Source organism: Pseudophryne corroboree, chromosome 5, assembly GCF_028390025.1.
Source record: "Pseudophryne corroboree isolate aPseCor3 chromosome 5, aPseCor3.hap2, whole genome shotgun sequence".
Classification (NCBI taxonomy): Eukaryota; Metazoa; Chordata; class Amphibia; order Anura; family Myobatrachidae; genus Pseudophryne; species Pseudophryne corroboree.
This window is the reverse complement of record NC_086448.1, coordinates 663351955-663372937: the sequence shown is the minus strand read 5'-3', so window position 1 is coordinate 663372937 and position 20983 is coordinate 663351955. Positions and strand designations below refer to the sequence as shown.

The following is a 20983-nucleotide window of genomic DNA, read 5'->3' as shown; positions in this document are numbered from 1 at the left end:
TTCGCAGCACATGTGCGGTGCAACTTAGATGCATGTGCAAAAAATTGCTCCACTGTGTAAAATAGGGTTGGGGAACCTCCGGCCCGCGGGCCGTGTAAGGCCCGCAAAGCAGTTTGTTCCGGCCCACCCGCTTGTTTGTCAGCGAGATACGCCGGCGCTCAGTCCGGCAGCGGCGTGTCTCTGCTGTCAGGGCAGGGAGGAGAGTGCAGCTACTATGTCCGGCAGCAGGTAGGATCTTAAACCAGCTGCCAGTACATGAGCCAATCAGAGCTTGTGGACCGGCAGCCAATCAGGAGCTGCCGCTGCCAGTCCGCGAGCTCTGATTGACTCACAAACTGGTGACTGGTTTGAGGTTCTACACGTCGCAGCTGCTGCCAGACATAGCCGCCCTCTCCTCCCTGCCCTGACCCAACAGCTGAGACACGCCGCCGCCAGATGGAGCTGCAGCAGCGGTGAGCGGTCTGGCACTGTGTGGGCATTTGTGTATCTGGCACTGTGGGGGCATTTGTGTATCTGGCACTGTGGGGGCATTTGTGTATCTGGCACTGTGGGGGCATTTGTTTATCTGGCACTGTGGGGGCATTTGTGTATCTGGAACTGCGGGGGCATATGTGTATCTGGCACTGCGGGGGCATATGTGTATCTGGCACTGCACTGGCATATGTGTATCTGGCACTGTACTATTGGGGGCATATGTGTATCATGTCCCATTTTAATTGGCCAACCCATTACCTGTTGGCGCACACTCAGTACCACTAAAGGGCATAATTACTGGGAGGCAGGATAATTTTTAAGTTGATAATTTTTGTATGGCCCCCGAAGGATTTTATAAATATCCAAATGGCCCTTGGTAGAAAAAAGGTTCCCCACCCCTGGTGTAAAACATCAACAATGCATCAATCTCTGATTCAGGCGCACTGTTCCTTGTCAGAGGAGCACCTCCTTTCTAACAAGGCAACCTAATGCACAGGGAGAATGGTGGGCATATTTACTTATGTATAAACACCTCATCTAGCACAGTAATGTACAGTGTCTTGTACAGTACTGTATATATTAAATGCAAAGGGGGGAATTCATTTCTTGGTGATGACCATCTAGTACCAATGGAACAGTCACAGAGTGCACTACATGATCTTTCTTATTTGCTGATTTTTCTTAACATACAGTATGCAGTAGGTGCTCAGGAAAATCATTGAAGACATTCTGTTGTAATAGGCGTCAATGGTGGTCATTCCGAGTTGTTCGCTCGCAAGCTGCTTTTAGCAGCTTTGCACACGCTAAGCCGCCGCCTACTGGGAGTGAATTTTAGCTTATCAAAATTGCGAACGAAAAATTCGCAATATTGCGAAAAGACTTCTCTGTGCAGTTTTTGAGTAGCTCGAGACTTACTCTTCCAGTGCGATCAGTTCAGTGCTTGTCGTTCCTGGTTTGACATCACAAACACAACCAGCGTTCGCCCAGACACTCCTCCGTTTCTCCAGCCACTCCAGCGTTTTTCCCAGAAACGGTAGCGTTTTTTCACACACTCCCATAAAACGGCCAGTTTCCGCCCAGAAACACCCACTTCCTGTCAATCACATTACGATCACCAGAACGAAGAAAAAACCTCGTAATGCCGTGAGTAAAATACCTAACTGCATAGCAAATTTACTTGGTGCAGTCGCAGTGCGAACATTGCACATGCGCAATTAGCGGAAAATCGCTGCGATGCGAAGAAAATTACCGAGCAAACAACTCGGAATGAGGGCCCATGTGCATAGACAAATATCACAGGGATTGCAGAGAATTGAATTCCCCTTAAATAGTGGCTTTATTTACCTCTAAAGATTAAAAGATAAGCTTACAATGTATAAAACATAAAAACATTCCTCTTCCTTATGGATTACAGAGAAAAAAATTAATTAAATCAAGGAAATTTAGTTTTTCAACTTGTATGCTGTTTTGAATAGACTGGCAACATAGGGAAGTTTTCACTATTCACATCACAGAACATATAAATATCTTATATAGCGGCTACATGTAAATATACTGTAGTTTCATTATAACCATATACAGTATATGGTACACGCACACACACATACACATCTCCACTCCTGTCGCTACTCACACAGCCTGCCCCCTCCAGTCCCTACACACACAGCCTGTCCCTTTGGGTCCCTACACATACATACACACACACACACACACACACACACACACACACACACACACACTTACCATAAGCACTAGCAGTAAATACTCTATGGGGGTAATTCCAAGTTGATCGCAGCAGGATATTTTTTAGCAGTTGGGCAAAACCATTTGCACTGCAGGAGGGTCAGATATAACATTTGCAGAGAGAGTTAGATTTGGGTGGGTTATTTTGTTTCTGTGCAGGGTAAATACTGGCTGCTTTATTTTTACACTGCAATTTAGATTGCAGATTGAACTCACCACACCCAAATCTATCTCTCTCTGCACATGTTATATCTGCCCCCCCTGCAGTGCACATGGTTTTGCCCAACTGCTAAAAAATTTCCTGCTGCGATCAACTTGGAATTACCCCCAATGTGTGGCAGCAGTAGCAGGTTAGAAGCTACACCGTCAGTTTCACTTTCACTTTCACCTGTGAGGCTGCGTGCAGGCTGAGCACCAACTTCATATGGGGAGGCTGTTATCGCTCCCTCCCTGTCTGCCCGTGGCTTGGGCTTGTTACCTGGCCTGCATTGGGGGGAGCACAGCCTATAAGGAAAGCAAGTGGGCCATACTTACCTACCTGACCCTCTCCATGAGGGAGAAAATGCTCTGTTCCTGGACTTTCCTGGTAATGTATGATTGCCATCACCTGTGGTGAGCTAGATAAATGATAAGAAAGGTGTTTCACCACAGGTGATGGCAATCATACATTACCAGGAAAGTCCAGGAACAGAGCATTTTCTCCCTCATGGAGTGGGTCAGGTAGGCAAGTATGAAGTGGGCTGGCCCAGCGGCAAACTATCCTGGCATCCCGGTGACTCAATCCGCCCCTGCCTAACCTAACTGCAGCCTAATCCTAACCCGAATGCTGATATGTTCATGAAGTAAACATGCATTCATTTTGAAGATGTCAACATTTTGTCTCTGTCAACATTCAGAACCATTCAACATTATAGTGTCAACATTGTAAATGTCAACAATTCTGTATGCATACATTATATATACTACAGGTTGAGTATCCCTTATCCAAAATGCTTGGGACCAGAGGAATTTTGGATATGGGATTTTTCCGTATTTTGGAATAATTGCATACCATAATGAGATATCATGGTGATGGGACCTAAATCTAAACACAGAATGCATTTATGTTTCATATACACCTTATACACACAGCCTGAAGGTAATTTTAGCCAATATTTTTTATAACTTTGTGCATTAAACAAAGTGTTTGTACACTCACACAATTCATTTATGTTTCATATACACCTTAAACACACAGCCTGAAGGTCATTTAATACAATATTTTTAATAACTTTGAGTATTAAACAAAGTTTGTGTACATTGAGCCATCAAAAAACAAAAGTTTCACTATCTCAGTCTCACTCAAAAAAGTCCGTATTTCGGAATATTCCGTAATTCGGAATATTTGGATATGGGATACTCAACCTGTACCATAAACCATTGCAGCCAAGGTTTTTTTAATGATATTCTGACTAAACTAAGAGGGATATATAAATGTATTTATTCCTCTCCACTTTATCTCTCTCCAAACTTTGTTACATCTCCCCCTAAATCCTAAATGTTTATATTTGGTATATATCATTTGTTACAATATATCACTCTGTTCAACATGTTATTTAAATAAGTTCCTGTATACATTCAACTATTTAGCATATTTCCATATATAGGACCCTATTCAGTAAGGATTGCAAATTCAGATTTTTTGCAATCCTTAGTCTCGCATGCTGGGGGCTGCCCAGGCCGCCCAGCATGCTAACCACGATTGACGATCCAACCTGAATTAGGCTCATAGTTGAGTGAAACAAGATAATGGAATGCGGTCAGGATCCTTGCAGTCGGGATCCTGACAGTCAGAATGCCAACAGTGGGATCCTGATGGTCACAATCCTGAAGCATCCCAACGATAATTACTGGGGTTGGGGTTAAGCACTAGGGGGATGGATAGGGTTAGGCTGCAGAGAAGGGAGGTTAGGGTTAGACTGCGGGAGAGGAGGATTAGGGTTAGGCTGGAGGAAGGGGAGGTTATGGTTAGGATGCAGGAGGGATGGGTTTGGTATAGAATTAGGGGTATGGAGAAAATACTTACTGCGATCCATCAGGATTCTGACCATTGGGACCCCACTGTCGGTATCCTAAATTCGGGGTTCCCGCTCGGACAAGGTTTCATTCCCAACCCAATGGAATATATTCTCTAAGAGCAGACAATCAAACTCAATAAGCTGGCATAGCAAAAATGTTTTCACATACAGAATACACTTACTGTACAGAAATGGACCATGTTGATATAACGCAAGTAAATTACAAGTTTCTATATACTTCATATTCCAATTATTAGCATGTCCAAGTCACTGTAAAATAAAGTCATGTATGATATTACATGGCTGCTATGCTCTTACTGGTCTGATGCTCTTGTCACTTTGACCCACAGTATATAAAATAAAAAATACTACTATGTAATGTAGAATTGTGAAATACAGTAGTTGGGGTAATTAACAAACAAGATTGTGGGCATGCAGTGACATGCGGTGAGGAGAGGCAAGTGAGGTAGAGCCTTTCCTATCATACTCCAGTATACTCCAGAGTTTCGACTATAAAAATTATATGAAAAATACAAAGAATGTAACATAATAACAATTTTTATAGTCAAAACTCTGGAGAAAAAAGTTAGTGCTTCACCTCTTAGGCGGATTCGGTGGGGGAGGAGGGGGCCACCAAGGCACATGCCATACCTGTCATTAAGGAGAATTTTATTTTTCATATAAACAACCCCTCGTGGCTGCTGCGATGCTTGTCACGCTGGTGGTGCACCCCGCTCCTTCTCTTCACTCCCAAATACCTGCCCAACTCCACTTCTGCCCCCATGCAGCAGGGATCCGTCAATAGAGAAGAGAGGTAATTAGACAAGGGTCTGCCGCTCCATTTCCTACAATCCTTCTCTGTCACCCTTGCCTCTCTCAGTCACCCACTGCCTCTACCACCACTTACTGTCTCTCACTGTCACCCTTTGCCTCTTCCTGTCACCCACTGCCTCTCAGTCTACCACTGTTTCTCCCTGTCACCCTCTGCCTCTCTCTTTCATCATTATCTCCCATCACCCTCTAGCTGTCATCCCCTGCTTCTCCCTGTTTCTCACTGCTTCTCCCTGTCACTGCCTCTCTCCATCACCTTGTCCCTGTCACTGCCTCTCCCCATCACCTTCTCCCTGTCAACCACTGCATTTCCTGTCATCCACTGTCTGTCCATTTTCCACTATCTCTCACTGTCACCTCTCTCTCCTGTCACCCTCTCCCTGTCACCTACTCCCTCTCCCTTACAGCCACTCCCCATCATCTTCTCCCTGTCACCCACTGCCTTTCTCTATCACCCAATGCATCTCCATCTCCCACTATCTATACCAATCACCTATCTCTCTTGTCACCATCTCCCTGTCACCAACAGCCTTTCCCCATCACCCACTGCCTCCTCCTGGTATCACTCACAGTCTCCCCGCTACCCATTCCCTGGCATCACCCACTGCTTCTCACTGTTACCAACTCCTGTCACCTTCTGCCTCTGCCTGTCACACACTTTCTCTCCATCTCCTACTATCTCTCCCTGTCACCCACTGCCTCTCCCCTGCATCACTATTTCCCCATCAGCCTCTCTCTCCTGTCACCCTCTCCCCATCATACTTATATGGAAATCTCTAGGAGGTCACGCCTCTTTTGCGGCCATACCTACTTTTCTATATAGTCCTACCCCTCTTGTCCTGTCATGGTGCCCTCTCCATTCTGTCATTTTGCTTTGGACCTGTCTCTGCCTCACCTATCTACCCTTTTTGCACATCCCTGATCAAAACTCCCCAAATTTCCAGCAGTATATAATGCTGCACCTTTGTATAATGCTAACATGAACCCTTGGGCTCATATATTGTATGTAAATCTTGCTCTGATATCAGCCAGTGCTTCCTAAGCCATTTACCTCACAGCATATCACTGGGGGGAAGAGCAGTGCCTGTTTACACATTCTGCACATTCACAAATGCACATCCCAATTTTCTGTAGTGTAGTCCATGAAAATAATGACTACTATCACTTTTAGACCACCCATCTAATTTATCAGAAATGTTTATTTTGTATTGCTTTTAGAACATTGTTCACTTTTTGTCTTAAATAGGTCATTAGACTGGGTGTGGTATGGCTGACCGATGGTCTCCTGACCACCAGTCAGCATACCGATGCCGGGATCCCGGCAGCATACAGACGCCGGGATCCTGGTGGGGAGGGGCGAGTGCAGCAAGCCCCTTGCGGGCTCGCTGTGCTTGCCATGCTGCGGCCTCGGTGGTGACCTGCACTTGCCACGGGTTCTGTTCCCACCTTATGGGTGTCGTGGAAACCCACGAGTGGAAATAGTCCCTGTTGGTCGGCATGCCGGCCGTCGGGATAGTGCAGGGGAGGGATTTTGGGGGAGGTCATGTGACCGTCGGTCTGCTGACCGCCGGTCACATGAATACCACCCATTAGAGTGAGTGGACATTATTACTTTCGTTTATCTTTTATCAAATACTTAAAAGCTCCATAAGGGGTATATTTACTAAAGGTAGTTATTAATTGACGTTGGGCTTCCAGGGTTAAAACGCACATTTACTAACAGATGATTTTTACATTCATATTAGTAAATAAGTTTCAGCCCTAGAAGGCCAACATTGATTAAAATCGATCAAAATTTATTACAATAGACCTTCAGTAAATATACCCCTACAAGAGATAAACATTTGTCCTGTGAGCTTTCACTTTGCTGTGCTTATAAAGTACGCACTGCTTGCATCTAGAACATTGTGAATTATGTTTAATTTGTCCATGTTCTTTTGTCCTTGCAGATTCTCCACATCCTGATAAACGTGAGACCAAATGCCCTATTCCGGGGTGTGATGGCACAGGCCATGTAACTGGGCTATATCCACATCATCGCAGCCTGTCTGGGTGTCCTCACAAAGTTCGAGTGCCTTTAGAAAGTCAGTAAGACTATATTCACTATAGACATATCTGCTCATAAACTATAGTATCATGTTTGTAACGGTCTTGAAATTAAACTGTAGCATAAATAGAAATGATTGTGAGACAATTATATGTACAAAGTAATGGATAATAAATCTATGGAATGTTATACTTGTTATAACTATTTTTCCACCGTTGAAATCTAATTTGTTTATATGTTATCTTATACACAGTATAATTGCTAATCAGTGTACATTTAATTGAGACATGGAGCTAAGAATATTAACTTTTTTATCATTGAAAACTGAAACAAATATGCTAATACTATCTGTTTATAACATCTATTTCAATCAGAAGTTTACTTTATTATTATTATTATTATTATTACTATTATTTAGTAGCTGTAGTAGTAGTGGTATTAGTAGTGGTAATAGTAGTAGTCACTGACGGATTTTACCTATGGGCTGCAGGACTGCAGCCCCCTCCCAGTTATATCCACCACTTCAGTGAGCTCAGCTGAGTTATCTGCAGTCTGTGTGACTTCACTGGCTCCGTGGCTTCACTCAGTGTGACTGGCAGTGACTTCCTATTGGAAGTCCTACCTGCCAGTCACCCGCAGGACAAGCGGGTGATGTTTCATTCCTTTGGGACTGCCTAAATGTGCTGTGATTAGCTGGCTTCCTGTAGGATGCGACTCCCTGCTTGATCATCAGCCCAATCTGGCTTCTATGGACTGTATGGGCTGCAGCCGATACAGTGCATAGAAGCCGGGGTTTGCTCATTCACACTCAAGCCGCCTCGTGTGCACATGTGCCAGATCCATAACGCAAGCTCTGGAGCTCGACTAGCCGGGGCTGGCTCTCTCTTCTCTGTCATGGCTAGCAGCAGCCTCCCTACCCAAAAAGGTTAGGAGCCACCACTGATAGTAGTATTAGTAGTAGTACAGTAGTATTATGTTTAGCGGCCATGCCACCTAAAAAGTATCACATGAAGTATGGAGTTTCTTTTGTACAGTAGTTTTAGTAAATAAGGGGCCTATGTATTAAGCGTTGGAGAGGGATAAAGGGACAGAGAAAATGTACCAGCCAATCAGCTCCTAACTTCCATGTTACAGGCTGTGTTTGAAAAATGACAGGAGCAGATTGGTTGGTACTTTATCTCTCCCCAAGGCTTAGTACAAAGTACCCTAAGCAAGTGCTCTACTTCACTCCATACAAGTCCCCAATTTTCCTACCTAATTTTATATAGTCTATACAGTTTTACTTAGCGCTGTACACAGAATTTTTTAGTCTTGGTTTCCAAGCTTAATCAAAATTAGAATTTAGTAGTAAGTGATGCATTGCACACATGGGGCGGGATGTAATGGAGTCGGAGATAGCCGAACGTGCGTGATGCTGGCCGATCTCTGATGGGCAATTATTTACTAGGCAAAACCCGCAAGGCCGGTGATCTCAGACTCCATTACATCCTGCCCATAAAGACAGATATGTTAAACCTTCAAAAAAATTTTTTATAGACTGTACTAGATAAATGATACCTAGATGCTGACTGGTTGCTACAGGCAACTATACACTTGATCTCTTTAGAAGGTGTGATACATCTCACCCATGGGGCTACTGTACATCTTATATCATCACAAGGAAGACACACTGGGATTCTAAACAGAATCTTCAGGATGTCTCTTTGTGACATGGTTTTATAACAGTATCCCTCAAAAACTGATTGGCTGGTTAAATGTTTCACTTTAATTAATTAATTAAAATAATTTATCAGCTAAACTTTATTTTCATTTAATTAGTTTTGGCCATGCATGAAAATGTGTTGAAGTGTCCAACACCAGGATGTACAGGAAGAGGACATGTCAACAGCAACCGCAACACACACAGAAGGTATCTTTAGTCACTATGGGATTTACAACTATTGCATGATTGAATGAACATTGGGCCTAATTCAGACCTGATCGCATCAGTAAAATTGTTCTCTAATGGGCAAAACCATGTACAGTGCAGGTGGGGCAAATATAACGTGCAGAGAGAGTTAAGGTGTGTACACACGGTGCGACCCTTGCTATGGCCGATTTTGACTATGCTATTTCCCTTGAACTCCCCGGAGCCCAGCACCACCGATTTTGACTAACTTTTCTTGAGATATGGACTATGTGTGCTTACGATTTTGACTTATGTGAGATTTTGGCTTATGTGAGATGTAATTGACATGTGAGTTGAACTAGATAGTACACCGATCTAGCAAGGATTGACTTGATTGCACAGTCTATCTTTTCTTGCGATGCCGACCTGGCGGGACCGCGCATTGGGATCGAATCGGGATCGCAAGGTGACTTTCATCTTGCGATCTGCACTAACTTTTCTTGAGATTATACAGTCAAAATCGAAAGAAAATATCTCACTGTGTGTACACACCTTTAGATTTGGGTGGGGTGTGTTCAAACTGAAATCTAAATTGTAGTGTAAAAGTAAAGCAGCCAGTATTTACCCTGCACAGAAACAAAATAAACCACTCAAATCTAAATTTCTCTGCACGTTATATCTACCCCCCCCCCCACCCCTGCAGTCCTGCAGTGCACATGGTTTTGCCCAGTAGAGAACAATTTTGCTACTGCAACCAAGTCTGAATTAGGCCCATTGATCGGACAAATGACTGCTTGCATAAAGCCATAGGTTGCTCAGATAACACCTTCAACACCACTCACCATGCCAAAGTAAACACTTTTATTTTAAACAGTGCAAAGTATATTCGAAGACGGTAGATAAGAACTAACAAGAATTCAGAGCGGCAGTGAAAGAGTTAATGGCATGATAGCTAAATGCTTATTTTCTTCATGGTTAATCCTGGGCTGACTACAAAGGAAACATCTTGTACCAGGACTCAGCAGAAGTCATGGCTCGATGAGGAGCATTTTCAAATCTACTGAGGCCACATATTTACTTAGATTAAAATAATGATTTAAAACTTTGAAAGAGTTATACATTTCAAAACAGATAATAAATGAGGCTGCAAGTTGTAATTTGTGGTTTACTTGGGTCATATTACAGAATTAATTATATGTTACTGTAAGTATTGGTGAACCCTTCTTAACTTAAACTATAACTTATAAATAGTAACAAACATCATAATAATACCCAAGACTTTACAAGAAAGTACAGAGGTTTACACTAAAGGCCTTATCCCAAAGAAAGGATATTCTGAGATTTAGCTGTGTGTTGTAGGTGACAAATTACTTTATTAGCAATGCAATGAAACATAAAATATTAATGGGCAAGAACACAAAAAAAAGTAATATTTTTGTGGATAAGTAGAAACCTAAAGTAAGGTAATAATATATTAACTTGGCTGCATATGTTACACTTAGTCTTATATTAAGGTTTGTTACTATGAATATTCAGTTACTTTCTAAGCAACAAATAATGCTCCCTCTACAAGAAATAAATGTGATTCACCTCTCAATCTTTTTCTACATGCTGAACTGATCATTATTCAAGCATGCAGTGATTACTCCTATTCTAAACAAACATAATTCTGATTAACTCTCTCTAAAATAACCATCCAATCTCTCAGCTCCCATCAAACTCCAAGCTACTTGAAAGACTTGCCTATACCCGCCTCACAGACTTTCTTGATTCACACAACTTATTGGACCAACTTCTGTCAGGCTTTTGTTCACAACACTCCACATTGGCAGCACTGACTATGGTAGTGAATCATTTGATCACTGCTCAGTTATCTGCAGTAATTTACCACATAATTGATCCCCCGGGGCTATTCAATTAGCCCCGAAGGCAGCCTGCAGACTGCACTTAATGGGGATTTCTTTTTTCACCCCCGAAAAAAAAATCCCAATATTGGGCCTGTTATTGGGTCCTGTGAACTCGTTAACACAAAATAAAAGGTTGAGATAAAAGTTCTGTAATTAAATAGGACTTGGCGTTAAAGCCCCGATGCTACAATCTTTGTTCACCCACATTAAATAATCATTACTTACTGAATTTCCCCCTAAGTCTTAAGGCCATTAATTTTTCTTCTAGAACACTGCTGCATTTCACACTGTTGACCATTCTATTCTCTTACATACACTACAATCGCTGCGTTTTCAGGATACAGTCCTAACCTGGTTCTCATCCTGCTTACAAATTGCTGCTTCTGTATTTGTTTCCATGACTCCACCTCTTATTTGCTCCCTGTATCAGGTCCTCTGCTTTTCTAGGGCCAGGTACATACTGCAGCGATGTCGGGATGATTTTCCGCTTCGTAAAGACAAATTGTCAACATTGTGTATTGTGTAGTGATGTGTTCCATGTACACAAACCATTGGGTTTGCACACAAATATGAATCAGGCCCATTGAGCATACAGTATGTGCTGATTTTGTCAGTGTTATGCATGTATTAGACAGTGCAATATTTACCTGGCCCTGTGTCCAGAATGTATTAGTGATTTTGGCAGCAACTGAGCATTTATACCACTTTAATGTTGATTATATAGCATTATCTCTTTTCTGCTGTGAATGTATGACATTTCTGTTCTAACTAAAGTCTTTCAGGTTGCCCAATTGCTGCAGCTGAGAAGCTCTCAAAAACACAAGAAAAACACTATTCCTCTACGACTGGATCGAACCTTGAATCTATTCACAGGTATATATATTAATATGGATTTGATAAATAATGTGTAGAACCTATGTTAATAGGGTATGTGGCCAACATGCCGATACTCACTATAGTACTGATTCTGAGTCGGATGCAAAGTGGACGTTTGCGTGATGCTGTGGAAACCTGCTTTACTAACCTTATGCTGCTTTACTAACATTATGCTAATGGTTCATTACATGTCAGTTCACCCAGGCATGACACCCACGACTTTCATGATACTTTGTACACTTGATACTACCACATAGCTACAAACCCATGTCAAATTTTTCTTTTCTAGGCCTCACAGTTTTTGAGATATAGGGGATCAGAGTTTTAAAAAATTGCTTGGAAATGCCACTCCTGATGCTCCATTTTTTCTGAGGTGTATCTGGAAAAAAAAATCACATCTCAGTCCCAATCCCTAAGCCACGTATGACTTTGAAATTTTGACCCATTGTCAATGAAAATATAGGGATTCCAAAAAAAAATGTTTTATCAATCTTGCCTGACTGCGAGAGTTCATTATACATTCCTTTACTTCATACTTAATAATTTTTTGGGGGCAAAAAAAAGTGGGTTCAATTAGAATTATCAACCTAAGGCAGATGAGTTATCGTGTCCCTTTTTGCTTTAAAATTTACCTTAAAGTATAGTTTAAAAGGCCATGAAAGAAAAATAATGGGATTTTGATTGCCTGTATGAGTATTTTAATGCTTAGTTATAATTCTCTCTTTAAAAATGAAAATTACCATTAGGTATAATTTTGCCAGCTAGGGGAGTATTTTTATTCGTATACTTCTATATATATGTGCATATTTCTAATTACAAATAGGGGAGTATTCAATAAGCTGCGATAACCTATTTTTTGCGTGAGAAACTGCAATTTTACTGCAATCGTGAAAGACCTCTATTCAAGTAGCCGCAATAATTTATCATCGATAATTTTACCGTGAATTTCACTACACCTACTTGTAGCAGGTGCAAAGTTGGGGGAAAGCTCTATTTTAAGGTAAAAATATCAGGATTTGGTTCACAACTCCCTGGGACACCCCCACCTTCCTTAATGTCTAAGTAGGCACTTTGACGTTTTTAATTTTTTTATTATTTTTAGCTGGCCAATAATGACGTAATTTTTGGGGTAAAAAAGTATAAAGTGACGGAATCTGGGGTTCAAGTTATGGGACAGGTATATTGGGGCTTTATGAGTGGGACAGATGTTTTTAGGTTTGAAGGTGTGAGTAGTCAGTCTTTTCCCACTTTTTTTCTTTTAAAATTACCTAAATATATACTTATTTTGCTGAAAATAAAATGGCTTTTATCATTCTTTTTTTCTGTTTTATTTAAATGCATATAACAGCCACTTGACTCAATTTAAGTACCATAAATCTATTTAATATGACCTCTGATACACTTCTATACTGTTATCCTATGTTAGCTTGGCATTTTGGGGGGTACAGGCTGATTTCCCCATTTTCACCTTCACTTTTCACGGTAAGAATTTTCATGCAAATCCCTTTACTTCATTGACTGACACGTAGGTTGTTAGGTGATATACTGTAGTTACTGTTGCAAGCACTGCGTTCTGTGCCAAATGTTCTGGAAAAGGTGGCATGAAAAATGTTAAATGTTAATTGTTTTTGGGGAAGATTCTGAGCATTGTGAATGTAGCCTTTCTAAATAGATCGATCTTCAGAATTTAGAAATTAATTACCAGTTGTGTTACATTTAATCTAAAATTGTAGCTTGTTGTGTTCAGAAACTCTTGCACCTATGTCCTTACTCCAGTTTTGCAATATGGAAATGAAATGATGACTTTAGTTTAAAAAAAACTGTGGAGTGACAAAGTGATAGCTCTAAAGGAGCAATAGGAAGAGTCTTTTGATGTGAGGTTTGAGATTTATGAAGTGGGGGGAAATGTAATACGGTATGAGAATCAGAAAGTGAGAGATTTTGGTAATCATTTACATGGCAAAACCAGGTTGATTTTGCCATGAAAATGATTGACACTTTTAAAAAAAATCAGGAGAATTTTATCAAAATCTCTTACTTTCAGATTCTCACACCCTATTACATTTCCCCCATGGTGTTGCGAAGGGCTTTTTAGGTAATGTACGGTAATTTTTGATTTTGAGACTGGATTCTGAAAGACACAGAGGGGGAGATGTACTAAGCCTCGGAAAGTGATAAAGGGGAGAGAGATAAAGCACCAGCCAATTATCTCCTAGCTGCCATGTTACATGCTGAAAAATGACAGTTAGGAGCTGATTGGTTGATAGTTTATCTCTATCCACTTTATCACTCTCACTCTCCAAGGCTTAGAACATCTTCCCCAGTGAGAATTTTAAAAGTGATGCAGCAGTTGTGGAGTGGTTGGAGATGATGGTGTCCAGTGTGACATCAACACAATGGGCTTGGAAGACTAAAGAAAAGATGGTGTTTATGGTACAGTAAGCAAGCTTTTAGGGAAGGTTTTGAATCTAGGAAAGGGGAAGTGATAAGTTATGTTTTGAACATGTTAAGCTTTAAGTACCAGTCAGTTATCTACAGTATGTGGAGATAGCAGAGGCTGGTACTTGATGCACAGTGAGAGAGGGGCTATGTAATAAGCCTGGAAGAGAGATAAAGTGGATGAAGATAAAGTACCAACCAATCAGCTCCTATCATTTTTCAAACACAGCCTGTAACATGGCAGTTAGGAGCTGATTGGCTGGTAGTGTATCTCCATCCACTTGAAACCCTTAGTTCAAAAGAGAAGAGGTGTATAGTGAAAAAAGCAGAGGTGGCTTGTGGCACCCCAAAAGATAGCGGAGAAAAGAGGAGAATGTGCCACAGATAGAGGCACTAAAGAAATGGTTCAATGGGTAGGAAATGAACCAGGAAAAAGGATGTTTCAAATATCAACTAAGAAAATACTGTTCAGGGGAAGAGAATGAATATCAGTGTTAAAAGTTTGAAAAAGGTTTGTCAAAATTTACACTGTCATACTGTATATTGCTGAACAAAATGGAGACCCATCATACAAAACCAGGTCTTTGCAAGTAAAGAATACTGGGAAAATAATACAAATAAGTAAACTAATAAAAGAGATGTGTCCTCATATACAATACCTATAATTTTTGCTTCATATGGCTTGAATTGCCTGATGACATAGACACTCTGCTACGGGTAGTGATTCCAGTACTTGAGTACATTTTCCTAAATTTTACGTCTTAATTAAATAATGATGTGCTAGGCCGCTAATAGTATACTAAGGGCCAGATCCAGAGATGTACACAAACCTGATGGGTTACATACAGTACATCTCCATTGTTTTGAAGTCTGCAGATGTATCTTTACTGCGCATGTGAAGAGCTCTGTCTGTGGTGATGGTTCAGACACTCTGCTACCATGTCCATCTCTAAATTAAGCTACAGTAAATATGTAAGACTAGTAATTAATTTTTGTTGCAAAGGAGTTGGTCTAAAGTAGCACATTAAGATGCAAATTGTAAGAAAAAGTTACATGTCCTAGATAAGTTTCAAAGTATGTGGGGTGCCAAATGGGGATACAGTATTTGGCACAATTTGAGGATAGGTGTATTTGGACACATTTGTATAAATAGTTTTTTAGTCATATCACTTCAAATTTTAAATAAACTAAACTGACTTTGATGTGGTAAGCCATAAACTGGAAAATGTAGATACTCTATGAATGGATACAATATTTCTCTATCGTCCTTGTGGATGCTGGGGTTCCTGAAAGGACCATGGGGAATAGCGGCTCCGCAGGAGACAGGGCACAAAAAGTAAAGCTTTCCGATCAGGTGGTGTGCACTGGCTCCTCCCCCTATGACCCTCCTCCAGACTCCAGTTAGATTTTTGTGCCCGGCCGAGAAGGGTGCAATCTAGGTGGCTCTCCTAAAGAGCTGCTTAGAGAAAGTTTAGCTTAGGTTTTTTATTTTACAGTGAGTCCTGCTGGCAACAGGATCACTGCAACGAGGGACTTAGGGGAGAAGGAGTGAACTCACCTGCGTGCAGGATGGATTGGCTTCTTGGCTACTGGACATCAGCTCCAGAGGGACGATCACAGGTACAGCCTGGATGGTCACCGGAGCCGCGCCGCCGGCCCCCTTGCAGATGCTGAAGTAAGAAGAGGTCCAGAATCGGCGGCTGAAGACTCCTGCAGTCTTCTAAAGGTAGCGCACAGCACTGCAGCTGTGCGCCATTTTCCTCTCAGCACACTTCACACGGCAGTCACTGAGGGTGCAGGGCGCTGGGAGGGGGGCGCCCTGGGAGGCAAATGAAAACCTTTTTTGGCGAAAAATACCTCACATATAGCCCCCAGAGGCTATATGGAGATATTTAACCCCTGCCAAGATTCACTAAATAGCGGGAGACGAGCCCGCCGAAAAAGGGGCGGGGCCTATCTCCTCAGCACACAGCGCCATTTTCTCTCACAGAAAGCCTGGAGAGAAGGCTCCCAGGCTCTCCCCTGCACTGCACTACAGAAACAGGGTTAAAACAGAGAGGGGGGGCACTGATTTTGGCGATATTGAGATATATATAAAGATGCTATAAGGGAAAACACTTATATAAGGTTGTCCCTATATAATTATAGCGTTTTGGTGTGTGCTGGCAAACTCTCCCTCTGTCTCCCCAAAGGGCTAGTGTGGGTCCTGTCCTCTGTCAGAGCATTCCCGGTGTGTGTGCTGTGTGTCGGTACGTGTGTGTCGACATGTATGAGGACGATGTTGGTGAGGAGGCGGAGAAATTGCCTGTAATGGTGATGTCACTCTCTAGGGAGTCGACACCGGAATGGATGGCTTATTTAGGGAATTACGTGAGAATGTCAACACGCTGCAAGGTCGGTTGACGACGTGAGACGGCCGACAAACTATTAGTACCGGTCCAGGCGTCTCAGAAACACCGTCAGGGGCGTTAAAAACGCCCATTTACCTCAGTCGGTCGACACAGACACAGACACGGACACTGAATCCAGTGTCGACGGTGAATAAACAAACGTATTTCTCATTAGGGCCACACGTTAAGGGCAATGAAGGAGGTGTTGCATATTTCTGATACTACAAGTACCACAAAAAAGGGTATTATGTGGGAGTGAAAAAACTACCTGTAGTTTTTCCTGAATCAGATAAAATAAAATGAAGTGTGTGATGATGCGTGGGGTTACCCCGATAGCAAATATTGGCGTTATACCCTTTCCCGCCAGAAATTAGGGCGCGTTGGGAAACACCCCTTAGGGTGATAAGGCGCTCACACGCTTATCAAGTGGCGTTACCGTCTCCAGATACGGCCGCCCTCAAGGAGCCAGCTGATAGGAAGCTGGAAAGATATCCTAAAAAGTATATACACACATACGGTGGTTATACTGCGACCAGCGATCGCCATCAGCCTGGAGATGCAGTGCTGGGTTGGCTTGGTCGGATTCCCTGATTGAAAATATTTTATTCATATAGAGCATTTAATAGGATGCATTCTATATATATGTACGTGAGATGCACAGAGGGATATTTGCTCTCTGGCATCAAGATAAGTACGTTGTCCATATCACCCAGAATATGTCATGGACACGACAGTGGTCAGGTGATACAGATCCCATACGGCACATGGAAGTATTGCCGTATAAAGGGAAGGAGTTAGTTGGGGTCGGTCCATCGGACCTGGGGACCACGGCAACAGCTGGGAAATCCAACCTTTTTACCCCAAGTTACATCTCAGCTGAAAAAGACACCGTCTTTTCAGCCTCAATCCTTCCTTTCCCATGAGGGCATGCAGGCAAAAGGCCAGTCATATCTGCCCAGACATAGAGGTAAGGGAAGTAGACTGCAGCAGGCAGCCCCTTCCCAGGAAAAGAAGCCCTCCACCGCGTCTGCCAAGTCCTCAGCATGACGCTGGGGCCATGCAAGCGGACTCAAGGTGGGGGGGTAGTCTCAAGAGTCTCAGCGCGCAGTGGGATCACTCGCAGGTTGACCCCTAGATAGTACAAGTATTATCCCAGGGGTACAGATTGGAGAGTCGAGACATCTTCTCCTCGCAGGTTTCTGAAGTCTGCTTTACCAACGGCTCCCTCCGACAGGGAGGCAGCATTGGAAACAATTCACAAGCTGTATATCCAGCAGGTGATAATCAAAGTACCCCTCCTACAACAAGGAAAAGGGTATTATTTTTCCACACTATATTGTGGTACTGACGCCAGACGGCTTGGTGAGACATAGTCTAAACTGAAATCTTTGAACACTTACATAAAAGGTTCAAATCGAGATGGAGTCACTCAGAGCAGTGATAGCGAACCGGAAAAAAGGGGACTATATGGTGTCCCTGGACATCAAGGATTACCTCCATGTCCAAATTTGCCCTTCTCAACAAGGGTACCTCTGGTTCGTGGTACAGAACTGTCAATATCAGTTTCAGACGATGCCGTTTGAATTATCCACGGCACCCCGGGCCTTTTACCAAGGTAATGGCCGAAAAGATGTTTCTTCAAAGAAAAAAGGCATCTAAATTATCCCTTACTTGGACGATATCCTGAAAAGGGCAAGTTCCAGAGAACAGTTGGAGGTCGGAAGAGCACTATCTAAAGTAGTTCTACGACAGCACGACTGGATTCTAAATATTCCAAGAATCGCAGCTGTTTTCCGACGATACGTCTGCTGTTCCTAGGAATGATTCTGGGCATAGTCCAGAAAAAGGTGTTCCTCCGGGAGGAAAAAGCCAAGGAGTTATTCGACCTAGTCAGAAACCTCCTAAAACCAGGCCAAGTATCAGTGCATCAATGCACAGGAGTCCTGGGAAAAATGGTGGCTTCTTACGAAGCGATTCCATTCGGCAGATCTCAGGGGATTTGCTGGACGAATGGTCCGGATCGCATTTTCAGATGCATCAGCGGATAATCCTGTCTCCAAGGACAAGGGTGTCTCTTCTGTGGGGGCTGCAGAGTGCTCATCTTTTAGAGGGCAGCACACTCAGCATTCAGGACTGTGTTCTGGGGACCACGGATACCAGCCTGAGAGGCTGGGGAGTAGTCACACAGGGAAAAAAAATTTCCAAGGAAGTGTGGTCAAGTCTGGAGACTTCTCTCCACATGAATATACTGGAGCTAAGGGCAATTTACAATGCTCTGAGCCTAGGAAGACTCCTGCTTCAAAGTCAACCGGTGCTGATCCAGTAGGACATCATCATGGCGGTCGCCACGTTATCAGACGGGGCGACACAAGAAGCAGGAGGGCAATGACAGCAAGGATTCTTCGCTGGGCGGAAAATCATGTGATAACACTGTCAGCAGTGTTCATTCCGGGAGTGGGCAACTGGGAAGATTTTCTCAGCATAAATGAATTCCACCCGGAAAAGTGGAAACTTAATCTGGAAGTTTCCACATGATTGTAAACCGTTGGGAAAGACCAAAGGTGGTTATGATGGCGTCCCACCTGAAGCGCCAGGTCAAGAGACACTCAGGCAATAGCTGGGACGCTCTGGTAACACCGTCGGTGTACCAGTCGGTGTATGTGTTCCATCCTCTGCTTTTCATACCCAATGTATTGAAAATGATAGGAAGGAGAGGAGTAAGAACTATACTCGTGGCTCCGGTTTGGCCAAGAAGGACTTGGTTCCCGGAACTTCAAGAGATACTAAGAAGGGTCTTGATTCGGCAAGAACCGTGTCTGTTCCGGGACTTACCGCAGCTGCGTTGACGCCAAGGCGGGTGAACGCCGGATCCTAAGGGAAAGAGGCATTCCGGAAGAGGTCATCCCTACCCTGGTCAGAGCCAGGAAGGAGGTGACCGCACAACATTATCACCACTTAGGTGAAAATATGTGCCAGGGTGTGAGTCCAGGAAGGCTCCACGGAAGAATTTCAACTAGGTTAATTTCTACATTTCCTGCAAACAGGAGTGTCTATGGGTCTCAAATTGGGTCCATTAAGGTTCAAATTTCGGCCTGTTGATTTTCTTCCAGAAAGAAATTGGCTTCAGTTCCTGAAGTCCAGAAGTTGTTAAGGGAGTACTGCATATACAGCCCCTTTGATGTCTCCAGTGGCACTGGGCGATCTCAACGTAGTTTTGGGATTCCTAAAAAATCACATTGGTTTAAACAACTCAAATCTGTGGATTTGATATATCTCACATGGAAAATGACCATGCTGTTGGTCCTGGCCTCGGCCAGGCGAGTGTCACAATTGGCGGCTTTATCTCACAAAGCCATATCTGATTGTCCATTCGGACAGAGCAAAGCTGCGGACTCGTCCCCAGTTTCTCCTTAAGGTGGTGTCAGCGTTTCACCTGAACCAGCTTATTGTGGTACCTGCGGCTACTAGGGACTTGGAGGACTCCAAGTTGCTGGATGTTATCAGGGCCCTGAAAATATAGTTTCCAGGTTGGCTGGAGTCAGGAAATCTGACTTGCTGTTTATCCTGTATGCACCCAACAATGCTGGGTGCTTCTGCTTCTAAGCAGTCGATTGCTCGTGGGATTGGTAGCACAATTCAACTTGCACATTCTGTGGCAGGCCTGCCACAGTCTAAATCTGTTAAGGCCCATTCCACAAGGAAGGTGGGCTCATCTTGGGCGGCTGCCCGAGGGGTCTCGGCATTACAACTTTGCCGAGCAGCTACGTGGTCGGGGGAGAACACGTTTGTAAAATTCTACAAATTTGATACCCTGGCAAAAGAGGACCTGGAGTTCTCTCATTCGGTGCTGCAGAGTCATCCGCACTCTCCCGCCCGTTTGGGAGCTTTGGTATAATCCCCATGGTCCTTTCAGGAACCCCAGCATCCACAAGGACGATAGAGAAAATAAGAATTTACTTACCGATAATTCTATTTCTCGGAGTCCGTAGTGGATGCTGGGCGCCCATCCCAAGTGCGGATTATCTGCAATACTTGTACATAGTTATTGCTAACTAAATCGGGTTATTGTTGTTGTGAGCCATCTTTTCAGAGGCTCCGCTGTTATCATACTGTTAACTGGGTTCAGATCACAGGTTGTACAGTGTGATTGGTGTGGCTGGTATGAGTCTTACCCGGGATTCAAAATTCCTCCCTTATTGTGTACGCTCGTCCGGGCACAGTACCTAACTGGAGTCTGGAGGAGGGTCATAGGGGGAGGAGCCAGTGCACACCACCTGATCGGAAAGCTTTACTTTTTGTGCCCTGTCTCCTGCGGAGCCGCTATTCCCCAT

At 43.2% G+C, this 20983-nt stretch overlaps 1 protein-coding gene across 9 annotated transcripts in view; it reads left to right on the top strand.

Annotated features, from left to right (window-relative positions):
* ST18 (ST18 C2H2C-type zinc finger transcription factor) overlaps positions 1-20983 on the top strand; it is a 340135-nt gene that overhangs the window by 189010 nt on the left and 130142 nt on the right. For all 9 annotated transcript variants that reach the window (XR_010177857.1, XR_010177858.1, XM_063923709.1 and 6 more), the window contains 3 exons: positions 7055-7189; positions 8971-9061; positions 11722-11820. Coding sequence is in view for 7 of the 9 variants with exons in the window: in XM_063923709.1 (XP_063779779.1) it covers positions 7055-7189; positions 8971-9061; positions 11722-11820 (325 nt within the window). In the remaining 2 variants the exon portion in view is untranslated. The remainder of the gene's footprint in view (positions 1-7054; positions 7190-8970; positions 9062-11721; positions 11821-20983) is intronic.